Below are 13,481 nucleotides of genomic sequence, written 5' to 3'. Positions count from 1 at the left end.
ATCATGAATAATATTAACTACTTATTTACCTCTCAGTGTCTTCAGGCAACTTAAAAAAGTACATTCTGTGTTTTTATTATTATTTAGGCAGTTAAATACTGCACAGTATTTAGTACACCATTTTCTTTATTTTTTTTCCATCATACACAAGAATACGCGTGCGTGAGTCAATGTTCGCTCGTATGTGAGGCCATGTCGAATAGTACTCTTGTAGGGGGCAATCGTGCGTGTTTTGTTTTCGATGTAAACTCGCGGAGATGAACAGGCCTGGTATAACTGAGTAATTGCCTGCGGTATTGGAGCGGCACGGGAGGGTGATGAATTCCGATCGACCAGCAGATCAAGCGCCGCAAGTGGAACTGGATCGGCCACACTCTCCGAAGGGACCTCGATCACATCCCCAAGCAAGCTCTGGATTGGAGGAAGGAAAACGCAAACGTGGTCGCCCCAAGCAAACTTGGCGACGCACTGTAGCAGACGAGGCGAAGAAAATCGGCAAGACCTGGAGCGAGATCAAACGCGAAGCTCAAGACCGAACGCGATGGAGGACTGTTGTGGACGCCCTCTGCCCCATCTAGGGGACATAGGACCTTAAGTCAAGTCAAGTCAAGACGGGAGGGTGTAACGTCAGCGAGACATGATTCAGATTATGCTCTGCTTCTTATTCGTTACGCTCTTGGCAGAGCGGTCGTGGTCACGTTGAGGCGTTGTACACATGGCTGTAGAGGCGGATACAACTCTCCGCACGATCTCCCTCCATCTCTCTCTATTGGCAGACTGTCTGGTGCAGTCACATAAGCCGTCTCCCACTGCTGCTTTCACTTGGTCGGTCCAGCGCATTGGTGACCTGCCACGCGATCGGGTTCCTTCGACTTTTCCCTGGACGACCAGTCGTTCTATGGAGTTGTCATCCCGCCTCGAGACTCTGCTACGTCATAATGAAGAATGTTCACTAATTTTGTTTCTTAGCTTTCTGTATTCTCTGTTAAAAATAAAAAATACTCGTGAAAGAATTATTTCGATACGTCAATTAGTTTCCAAGATATTGAATTTTAAAAGTGCGGGCGGCGGCCGGCTGCCATTTTATGCGCGTGACGTCATATTACAGTGACTGGCTCATATTTGTATGTGTGGAATCTTGCAAGCTGAATTAAGACCCACTTCCAGGCAACCGATTAAGCTGAAATTTCGCAAACACATGTGATTTGGATGACCATGCAATATTATGATGACATGGAGCTGATCTGTGTGCCTACCATGAGTTTACGTTAGGTGTGCTCGCTAGCGACTGCGTATAAAAATGACATTAATTATATGACATATTGTGCAGCGCCCCTAGCGGCTATTTTCAAGAAACAAAATCTTCATAGAGATTTTTGACGTACTCGCTAGCGAGCACACCTAACGTAAACTCATGGTAGGTACACTGATGATGGGGCTGGAAGGTGGCCATAGGAACTCTATAATAAAACGACTTAAATCCATCGAGTTTGGGCTCGTTCGTTTTGTATTGATGAGTACTTTAATTCTATATAATAATCAGGGTCTAATGATGGAGCTGGAAGGTAATTCGCAATAAAATGACACAATCGCATCAAGTTTGGGTTTGGTTCAATTTTAATTTCTGTGATGGGTCTGGGTGTTAATATGTATGATAAGTTTGTATTTACAAAAAAAAATGTATTAAAGTATGTTTATATCCGTTTTCTAGTGAGCGGACACTGTGAATGTACGTCACGCGCGGTCACGTGACCGTCGGCGGGACTCGATATTTTAGCGAACTTTGAATGCCTATAAAATCATAACTACTGGGTATTTTTGAATGAAATAAAAACTAATGTATTTGTAAATGTAAAAGCCTAACTGTAACATAGGTTTCAAGTGATTTTGCATACCTAGTATCATTCTCAATTGTTATGTCAATGTCACCCCTCCCGTGCCGCTCCCATACCTCAGGCACTGACTCAGTTAGGCGCCAGACTTATAGCAATTTTTCTTTATTTTCTAAAAAGATATGAGCGAAATTATTATTACTGTCAGTAATAATAATTTTGTTAGTGACCATGAAAGTTTAAAACAATTATAGATAACTAGCGGCCGCCCGCGACTTCGTACGCGTGGATCCCGTTTTACCCCCTTTTCCCGAATTTTCTTTGCTTTAAACCTCACGGAGCCCGAGACCTTTCCAACGAATGCAAAACCGTGGAAATCGGTTCGTGCGTTCTGTGTGCCTACCATGAGTTTACGTTAGGTGAGCTCGCTAGCGAATACGTCAAAAAATTCTATGAAGATTTTATTTCTTGAAAGTAGCCGCTAGGGGCGCTGCACAATATGTCATACATTTAAATGTCATTTTTTTACGCAGTCGCTAGCGAGCACACCTAACGTAAACTCATGGTAGGCACACTGGAGTTATAGCGTCAGGGAGGAAAACCCGACTTATTTTTATATAGTAGATGAGCGTACCGTTTTGTTTTGTCTTTTGTGTTAAATGGACTATTATTAATGTGTAATTATAGTAGATTGTTAATAAATTAAGTGTTCGTAAACGTGCATGAGTGGCAATGGCAAACATTACTTCAGGTTTTCTCAAGAAGTCCGCGTGAATTTTCAGTCTCTCAGTAAAGTGCCTCATTTTTATAGTTTAGTACTGAATGAGGATTTGTGGAAAGAAAAGTCTGAATACAAAACTATTTTGTAAAATACAAAGATTTATTTTTCATTAAGGGGCTGGACTAGAAAATGTAGGGAATTAAGATTAAAAAATTGAGAAATCATAAACTAGATACTAAGAAAAAAGTGTTAAAAATTCGTTCATTCGTTTCAGCCTTTCGTTTCGTTCATTCTGTACAAAGGCCTCCCCCAAGGATTTCCATAACGGCCGGTGCTGCGCTGTCCCCAACCAGGTTCTTCCCGCGACCTTCACCAGATCGTCAGTCCACCTAGTGGGAGGCCTGCCCACGCTACGTCTTCCGGCCCGTGGTCGTCACTCAAGAACTTTTTTCTGCCCCAACGGTCATCATCTCTACGAGCTATGTCACTTGATTTTATCAATTCTGCGGGCTATATAGGTCAATCATCAATAAAAATCGGTTACAAATAAGTAATAGGTATCATTTTCTGAAAGAGTGAAACATGTAGCTGTTACACTACAATATTCTTATAAATCATTACATAACATCTAAATTATAAGCATAATGACACAAAACCTATCACGACTTAATGACTTTTTAATGATATCCAAAGTGGAATAAACTAGAACAAAAATATTAGCAGTTTTTATAAAGTTGGCAATATCAGCTGACGTCATGACAAGTAGATGGCCTGTGACATTGTGTTTAATGGTGTACATGATGTCAGTACGAGCTGAAAATCGACTAAAGGTAAGTAAGAAACNAAGGGTGCGATATCATAGCAATTGCTATTTACCTATATATTTACGCAGGTTACGCGCGCCCAATGTTTTTATTTTTCTGGTGCGTAACATCCAGCAACGCAGGACCATTTATTGTGGAAAGCCTTGGGAGAGGCCTTTGTCCAGTAGTGGACGTCATTTGGCTGAAACGAACGAACGTGGCCTGCACTCTAGAACCTTGCTAACTTGCTATAGCCGCCGCGTAAGTGCCTAACTCTTCGGTTTTATTTATTTATCTATGGTTTTATTTACAGGGACCATACAGAACTACGATGGTGTCATTTACCAAATGTTCTAAAACTAGCCTACCGCCTATGACCAGAAACCCTGCATTTGTGTCCCAAGTAGGCTTCGTCAATACTACCAAGAAAAACAATGTATTGATTGGAAATATCACGGTTTTGAGAAGTATTAGAAATATAACGGTAAGTTGCATTATAGTAGGTAATCTAACGGGACTATGCCCACCTCTCGTTCCCACCGCTACAACTCCTGTGTAGCCAGGATCTACAGCTTGACCGCCAATAAAAACCCAACCAGTGAAGGTCAAGTTTGTCCCGGGGGAAAGTTAACTGTCATTGGACCTGCAACGAAATTCATCAGAAGAAAATAGGAGGAGTTCGAAGTAAAGTCGACGTAGTCTAGCCATATGGTTTCGGCAGAGTATAATAGAGCCTCCTAACCTCCTACGTCTGTAGCCTTATTCACGTAACAAAACTTCAACGACAACAAAACACTGAGTTGCGATCCTATCGAGTAATAGTTCTATTAAAATGACCCCCATGAATACGGATTTAGAACTGTTTTTCAATGGGACATAGGTACATGTTCAATTTGTTTGTTGCGGTTTTTAGAAAATATCTCCAACAATACAAAACAAAATATGTAAGTACAACAATTGGACATGTGACTATTCAGAGGAGGTGTGATTTGTTTGTAGGTGATCAAAGGACACTAAAATAATAATTTAACTGAAGTCCACTTTGATCACCCAGTGCATCGTATCCGTGGGTGATCAAATCACACTAAATTGTCGCTGGAAGTCCACTTTGATCACCTGGGTGATCAAAACGAAGTGATCAAAGTGGAATAGACCCTTAAATGAACAAAGAATCAAAAAGATACCATTTCTTCTAGACCATTTTTTATTTTATTTTAGGCCACAGCAGGAGCATACAAATGGGAGGATGGTAAATGGATACCACATATAAAATTTCCGACTTTGTCGTGCGAAACCCCTGTCATTACAACGGTGACAGCCATAATGACTAATGTCAAGTTTGATTTAACGGAATGCATCATCCTGAAGGTAAGGAGAACCAAAGACACCGGTATATCGGGACTATTCCCACCTCTCGTTCCCACCACTGCAACTCCTGTGTAGCCAGGATCTACAGCTTGACCGCCATAAAAACTCAACTAATGAAGGTCAAGTTTGTCCCGGGGGAATGTTACACTGTCATTGGACCCGCAACGAAATTAATCAGAAGAACATAGGAGGAGTTCGAAATTAAGATTCGACTTCCCTCCGTTGCAAAGCGGATGACAGGTGACAAACAAAGGTTTAAAACCTTTAAAGATACCGGTATAGCCCTTAGAAGTGCAGAACCCAGCTCGTAGAATATTTACCTCTACCTTGTTGCCATCGAAAACTACAGTCGCGATTCGTGGTCGCCACTCGAGAACTTTTCTGCCCCATCGACTATTTCACAAGCTATATGACCCGTCAACTGCCTCTAAGGTTTGGCAATTTTGCCTCCCACTTTGCGGACTGACGATCTGGTGATGGTCGCGGAAAGCACCTGAATGCGGATAGCGCAGGACTGGTCTTTGCGGAAATTCTTGGGGGAGGCCTTTGTCCAGCAGTGGACGTCATTTGCCTGAACAAAAGAACTATGTTCGTTCGTTTCAGCCGAAAGACGTCCACTGCTGGACAAAGAATGGAACGACAAAGAAAGGTCCTGCGCCGCTCGCATCCAGGCACCTCCCGCGACCTTCACCATATGGGCGGGGCTCATAGCTCGAAGAGCTGATGGCCGCTGGGGCAGGAAAGTTCTTGAGTGGCGACCACGAGCCGGAAGACGTAGCGTGGGCAGGCCTCCCACTAGGAATGAACTATGTACCTACATAATAATATACTTATTTGGTGTCATTTCAGGGATCTTACCATGTGGAGTTCGACATCAATGTGGCAGACCACATTTGGCTTCCTGAAAGAGAGTATGGGCGAGTGCGATGGAAAATTGAATTTAACGTCAAGAAATACACAATCGGCTGTTTCTGCGCCGACACTGTAGTTGAGCCGATAAATAATTAGCTCGGCGATAGATTGGTTAAATGTGATGCGATATTGTATTTATTACTAACTAGCTTTTGCCCGCGGCTTCACCCGCGTGAAATTTAGTTTAATGTTTGTCACATATCGTCATAAATTATAGCCTATAATTATGTTAATCTGAGTTATAAACAATAATACTGTAAAGTTTCATCAAAATCCGTTTTGTAGTTTTTGCATGAAAGAGTAACAAACATCCAGACATCCAAACTTTCGCCTTTATAATATTAGTAGTATTGGTAGGATATTCACTTCCTTATAAAATAGGAATAAGAATTACTTTATTGCGGTAAATGTGATACATATCGCATTTTATGTTCATGATTTTATGGAGCATATTATAGTTTTACTTACTTTAGCTTATTTACTTATTAGGTACTCTTCTCTAAATACTAGTAGGACTCTTTTTGTCAGTTAAATGCAAAGAACTGTATATTACATCACTTCCCAAATATTTCCGGTTCCGAGGACATATTTATGAGGACACTAAAAATTCCACTTTCTTCACCCAGGTTGTGACCCAGGTGAACAAAGCGGAATAAACCTCATAACAAAGTATATACTTTCCAATAAGTCCAGTTTTCAGCAATAGAGTGATTCAAGATCAAAGTATTCATCATCATAATCATCATCATCATTTCAGCCATAAGAGATAAGACGTCCACTGCAGCTGAACATAGGCCTCCCCTAGTTTTTCACAATGGCCGGTTGGTGGCGGCCTGCATCCAGCGCCTTCCTGCTACCTTTATGAGGTCGTCGGTCCACCATCAAGATTCAAGAGCAAATTAGTATCAAAAAGAAAGGCCGAGAGATTTTAATGCACATGTGCGAAGCCGGGGCGGGTCGCTAGTTAGAAAGTTATTAAAATAAAGTTTAATAATAAAAATAATGCTGACAATAGCCCGGACTTTGGTAAAATTACATTGTCATTGAGTAATGAAATGATCATTAAACTGATGTTTCGGAATCATTATTTTGTTTTTAAACTTCCGTCAACATCAATGCAACAGTGTCACCATGAAAAATATAGTTATTACTGGATTATTGTTTTTGATTGCTGCCTATGTTTGTACGTGTGCGCGAGCCAAGGTAAGTTTTAATATACGGTTTATAATAAACAAACAGAAAACATTTTACTTTTAGTAAATGTACATTTTTGCTTTTAGTAAATGTACATTTTTTACGGAAATAATGGTTTTTGGCATACCCATGGGAACGACCAGTTGGTTAAGTGGAACTCTCCCTGCCACGAACTACCCACTAAAGCCCGGTATCCACCGGAGTCAATGAAACGGAGCCGCGAGTTATTGTCCTAACTGACGCCCGTATTTATAAACATTACTATGAGGTCTCACAGTGCGCTTGAACGCACAGGGTCCAATCACAGAGCTCTATTGAACGCTGTGCGTTCGATTTGCTGCTTCACTTAAGCAAGTATCGTTTGTAAATAAGGGTGTTAGACATTCGTCCGCAGCTCCGTCTCATAGCGCTCGCTCTCTAACGAACCACTCCGGCTGACATAATGCCAAAACTTTGCTCTATGCCATAGAACTAGTGCTTAACTCAAAATCAAGTGGCAGTGGGCGGGGCACATAGCTCGTAGAGACGATGGCCGTTGGGGCAGGAAAGTTCTCGAGTGGCGACCACGGGCTGGAAGACGTAGCGTGGGCAGGCCTCCTACTAGGTGGACCGACGATCTGGTAAAGGTCGCGGGAAGAGCCTGGATGCGGGCAGCGCAGGACCGTTCATTGTGGAAAACCTTGGAGGAGGCCTTTGTCCAGCAGTGGACGTCATTTGGCTGAAAAGAAAGAAGAAAGAAGTGCTTTACTCAGTCAGATCCTGAGGTATGGGAGCTGCTCGGGAGGTATGACATTGACATTAATGTAACGTGACCAAGCAGGAAGTCTTCTGAAGGAGACCTGAAGGCTCGCTGACGTCTCAATTTACAGAAAACACCCTCCCATGCCGTTCTCATATCTCAGGCACTACACATAACGACCGGTCGTGCGCTACCTGCATCCAGGCTCTTCCCGCGACCATGGGAACGACCAGTGGGTTATGTGGGACTCTCCCTGCCACGAACTACCCACTAAAGCCCGGTATCCACCGGAGTCAATGAAACGGAGCCGCGAGTTATTGTCCTAACTAACGCCCGTCTTTATAAACATTACTATGAGGTCTCACTGTGCGCTTGAACGCACAGGGTCCAATCACAGAGCTCTATTCAACGCTGTGCGTTCGATTTGCTGCTTCACTTAAGCAAGTATCGTTTGTAAATAAGGGTGTTAGATATTCGTCCTTAGTTCTCAGTTATTGTTATCTAATATTTTGTAAGCATTTGTGTAACAATTATTGGTAAACTAAATAAATAAATAAATAAAAAATTACATTGATTGGACATTATTTACAGGGCCGCTTCAGAACGATAACTAAGAGTTTGGCAGTATGCAACGAAACCGAACTGCCTTTCGTCAGGAAGGACCCCCCGGCCATCATCCAAATGGAGCTCTTTAACAAATCTAACAAAGTACTGATCAGGGGCAGCATGAGGTGTGTCAGAGACATCAAAAACGCTCGGGTACAATTTTCATTAAATACCTACCTAAAGTCCGATTTTTAATTCGACGGAATTCTGACAGCTGTCATTTTTTGACAATTCAGATGTAATAAGCCTTTTTTGCTTTGAATTATTAATAAATAATATGAAATGAAATTTCATCAAGTACAACTTACAAGAATGAACAGCTATTGTTTGTTTTGTGAATTCTATGTACACTAATTATTATGTACATTTTAGAGATTAAATAGAAAAAAACGTGTTTTTAACACAGTAAAACAACATATTATCACAAACGAAAATATGTATTGATCATCAATCATCATTATCGTCATCATAATCAACTTGGATTATAAAATTAGCATCTTGTTAAATTGATTATTTTATGAAGCTAAGATTTTATTAACAAAAGGATTTTCATAAAAAAGGTTTGTAACCCATGGATTTGGCCAGGGAGTCCAGTAATAGAAAAATAATTTCCCAGTTTTTTTTGTAACTTCTAAAATATGATAATAAAAATTCAAATAACCATTTTGAAATGATTAGTACATTTTTAAGCCTTGGTTTTTCAAGTGAAACCTTAAATTCAAGAAAGGATTATTTTTTAATTTGTGAAAATGCTCTCCATTCTTAGTGGGAATGGTTCAATGTTGGCAACACTTCTGAAATGTCAAAATTCCGTCGAATTAAAAATCTGAGTTTACAGATCTAGCGCATTATGCTGCTACCACACCAACGCGTGCAGCCCCCCTAGACAAAACGCACTTTTTGATCGAATCGAAAATCGAATCCGTCAAAACTCCATACAAAAAAGGGGCTTTTCGACAACTTTTCGACTGGTTTGCGATCATAACTTGCACTTTGTCTAGACCCACAGATCGCCATCGCCGGCGCGATCACGGCGCGACCATAGGGAAATGAAGGGTCGCGCGAACTGTCATGGGTCGCGCGACCTGTCATTGGCCTTTGATCGCGCCGCCGCACTATGGATCGAAATTGAGATTTATGGACATAGCGAATTTTTTCACAATTTCTATTTAAAAAAAATACCTATCGATAGGTTACGTTATTCTGATGAATATATGCTGCACAAGTTTTTCTCTAAAACCAATAGTTTGGCTGGAAAAAAATATTTTCCATTTTCGTTGTATGGAATGAAACATAAAGTAGTCACTTTTACTTACTTTTTTTTAATTTTTCTGAACCTCATAACTTGTGAACGGGCAACTTTGGGCGCGCGCTGATAGTGTAGGATTATAGTCAACAAGCCATAAAACAAGGCTCAAGTAGTTTCAAAGCAAGATCTGTCAAGGCTTAGTAGAAATCGACCACTTTATGTTTCATTCCATACAACGAAAATGGAAAATATTGTTTTCCAGCCAAACTATTGGTTTTAGAGAAAAACTTGTGCAGCATTTATTCATCAGAATAACGTAACCTATCGATAGGTATTTTTTTCAAATAGAAATTGTGAAAAAAAACGCTATGTCCATAAATCTCAATTTCGATCCATAGTGCGCCGATGGCGATCTGCTCGCGTTGGTGTAGTTCAGTCTTTCCCATTGTGGGCACTGCAGGCTTAAAGGGGGGCGGTAAGAGACCCAGAAAAAAATATCGGGACGTTGTGTAGAGGCTTGAGAGGCGTCATTTACTAGGAGGACTCTGGATGGGGGCGCTAAAAAGAATTTATTCTCAAAGTGGGCAGTAGACAAAATAAGTTTGGGAACCGCTGGTGTAGTTGAAGCTTAACTCATCAGTGACTCAGGTATGGGAGCGGCACGAGAGGGTGTTTATGTAACGTCTAACGTCAGCGAGACTTCAGATTTCCTTCAGCCCCCTTAGACAAAACGCACTTTTTGATCGAATCGAAAATCGAATCCGTCAAAACTCCATACAAAAAAGGGGCTTTTCGACCACTTTTCGACTGGTTTGCGATTATAATTTGCACTTTGTCTAGACCCACAGATATGTATGCTTTGTCATGTCATAATTATGTCAATGTTATCCATACCAGAGCGTCGATGTGACGTCACGGCTGCCAAGTGCGTATTGAACTCGACCGGGTTGTACCTAAATTCAGCATAGCACAAATTATCAAAACTCGAAAGAAAAGATATTGATTGCAATAAGTTAACCAGACGGTTAAGTAGTTATTCTACATCTTGACAGCCGATGGCCGTTGGGGCAAAAAAGTTCTCGAGTGACGACCACGGGCTGGTAGACGTAGCGTGGGCAGGCCTCCTACTAGGTGGACCGACGATCTGGTAATGGTCGCGGGAAGAACCTGGATGCGGGCAGCGCAGGACCGTTCATTGTGGAAAACCTTGGGGGAGGCATTTGTCAAGCAGTAGACGTCATTTGGCTGAAACGAACGAACGAATATCTTGATAACCGAGGCTGTGAGCTCAAGGTTAAAAAAAACATTTTACAGGTCAAAGCCGAAGCATATCTCTGGAGTAGAGGCAAGTGGATGCCCCACATTACCTTCCCAGGACTTTCGTGTGACAACGCGTTCATAAGGACTATTATAACAGCAGCTACTAACGTCCGCGTGTCCGCTGATGACTGCACTTTGATGAAGGTATATATTATATTTTAATCCAAGTATTGCGCTTATAGCAAGTAGTACGAGTCGGAAGATGTAGTGTGGGCAGGCCTCTTACTAGGTGGATCGACGATCTGATGAAGGTCGCGGGAGGTCTTTGTGGAAACCTTGGGGAAGGCCTTTGTCCAGCAGTGGACGTGTTTCGGCAAAACGAACGATCTCGCTTTCTGTAAAAGGACTATAGAAATAAGAAGTACCAACTCCAAGGTCCAGGGATAAAAGAAACCTCGGCTTGGAGGTTCTGGATATAGACTGCAGCAAGCTTGAATCAGATTGGTTATTCGTTAAAATGGGCGTTGGAGAGCATTATTCTGTCGGTTCAATAGAACCGAGAAAATTCTTCGTCATTCTCTTCATCGTCAGGTCATTTAACCTCCACTACAGGACGACAAACTTAAAACCATCTTATCTTATCTTTTCAGGGTTACTACAATACTTCTGGCTTGGAAGTCAACTGGATCGAGCATATGTGGGCACAGGAGAGGGTCTACGGAAATGTGCTTTGGAAAGTCATCCTGTACACTCCTAAGAACACCCTCGCTTGCTACATGGTGGAGGCAGAAGTGAAACCACTGAAGCATTAGTTACTTTACGTTAAAGTATTATGTGGCAGACACATAATATAATTGCTGTACGGCTCTGGAACGGCCTTCCGGCCAAATTACGCAAACCTTCTTCCATTTTCAAAAAGGCTCTGCGCAACCATTTCAAGGAATGACCTTTTTCATTATGTCCGTCTGTCAGTCTGTCCATCCGTGGTTTTGCTTGGAAACTATTGGCACTAGAGAGCTGTAATTTGCAAACAGAAAAACAGAGGAATAAATTCCATGCGTGATACAAGCTTTCGAAATTATTTGAACCTTGCATACAATATTTTTTTTCGTTATAGTTGTACAACTGTTTCATTTATTTTCAATTTCAGAATAAAGCTTGTTTTTAAAAAAGTTTTTTTATTATAATTTTTTATCCATGTATTACAAATATACTCATTTGTAGGTGCTGCAAATACTCACGATTAATCGAAACCCAGCCTTGTATGCAACAATCCACTTAAATCATTTTACCGGAGTTAATTATTTAATTGATGCGACCACCGCTGCAAGGTTTAACTGATACGCTTCGAATAGCAAAACCATTAAGTTAATTTAAAACAGTTTCGAAAATGTTTTACGAGCTTTTGCAACGTTAACTATCTAGGGGATTAACTTTCCCAGGGACAAATTTGTTATTTGTTAACTTCCCTTAATAACCCTTTAACCACGGTCTTCTATAGAAGACAAACGCTTCCGTGCCCTCCACGCCACGTCTTCTATAAAGGGTGGAAACGATAAATACGGGACTATTCCCACCTCTCGTTCCGACCGCTGCAACTCCTGTATTGCCAGGATCTACAGCTTGACCGCCAATAAAAACCCAACCAGTGAAGGTCAAGTTTGTTCAGGGGGAAAATTGGGTTTATTAAACCCAATCTTTTTGGAATCGAGAATAATTTTCGTAAGAAATCTAATCGACTTTTTTGAATGATCAAACGAACTTACCANCAATAACATTGACTTATCTATAATTGGACAAGAAAACAATTGGAAAACACCTCGTAAATTATGTATAATAAGCAGTAATAAAACTAATAAGGTACGAAAAATAGCTGAGAATAATTTTCCAGACTCACAAGTGATCCATTACGTGACACCATACGCTGGACTTGAGAAGTTGACAGAGAACATAGAGCATAAGTTAAGAGACTTCACACTTCGGGACCACTGCGTCATACTTATTGGTCAAAGTGACTTTTTGACCACTAATAATTATGTCAATGTAATTATAAATCTAAGGAAAATGTTACAACCCCTTGACCACACTAATATAATATTATGCCTGCCTACCTACAAATGTAAACACTTTTCGAATATGTTTAATTGGAGAGTGGAGACTTTTAATAATTTACTATATCTTGACATTCTAAATCACAATTATGCTTACTTATTTGACTCAAATCGTAAATTATCTTATGACCATAACATGTTTTCTAAATTCAGGGGTATCCTTAACAATCGAGGCATGGACAATATATTTAAAAATATCAAGTATCTTGTTAACGAATTAATTGAATTTAATGGAAATTCTGACCCAAACTATGACATATTGAATGTATCTAACATATCTGATAATTGTAATCTGTATGCGACAAAAAATAATTCAGACTTTTTTCGTTCCTACTAGTTCTAGTAATAATATGAATTGTTTATGTATTTTACATCAAAATATAGCTGGCCTAATAAATAAAACAGATGAATGTGTTAATCCAGTCACTTCGTCAGTCCCTAGTTGAGTAGCTTTATTGATTACAATAAGAAATTGTATATAATTTAATTAGTATTTACGTGTGGTTTTTTGGCTATTTTCGGCACATCGTATTAAGCATCTTATAATATAAAGTTAATCTGCATTTGTGTTAAGTTTTACTCCAAATCGTCAGTCCCTAGAGCGTCAGGCCCTAGCTTTAAACGGCACTTGGGACTAAATTACTAGTTAGGGAATTATGTTTTTTATATAGTGATAATAACAAAAC

At 40.5% G+C, this 13,481-nt stretch overlaps 1 protein-coding gene across 1 annotated transcript; it reads left to right on the top strand.

The window, feature by feature from the left end:
* Nucleotides 1-3,301: 3,301 nt before the first annotated feature.
* Nucleotides 3,302-5,735, top strand: LOC114350167 (uncharacterized). Its single transcript, XM_028300842.1, has 4 exons — nt 3,302-3,383; nt 3,670-3,840; nt 4,575-4,724; nt 5,574-5,735. Exons 1-4 carry the CDS (start codon nt 3,309-3,311, stop codon nt 5,730-5,732), a joined length of 555 nt encoding a protein of 184 aa, XP_028156643.1. The 5' UTR covers nt 3,302-3,308; the 3' UTR covers nt 5,733-5,735.
* The last annotated feature ends 7,746 nt before the right edge of the window (nt 5,736-13,481 follow it).

This window comes from Ostrinia furnacalis, unplaced genomic scaffold (assembly GCF_004193835.3).
Source record: "Ostrinia furnacalis isolate ACB-3 unplaced genomic scaffold, ASM419383v2 OfSCF0802, whole genome shotgun sequence".
Taxonomy (NCBI): Eukaryota; Metazoa; Arthropoda; class Insecta; order Lepidoptera; family Crambidae; genus Ostrinia; species Ostrinia furnacalis.
Note: the sequence above shows the minus strand (reverse complement) of the source record. Positions and strands in the feature narration are given on the sequence as shown.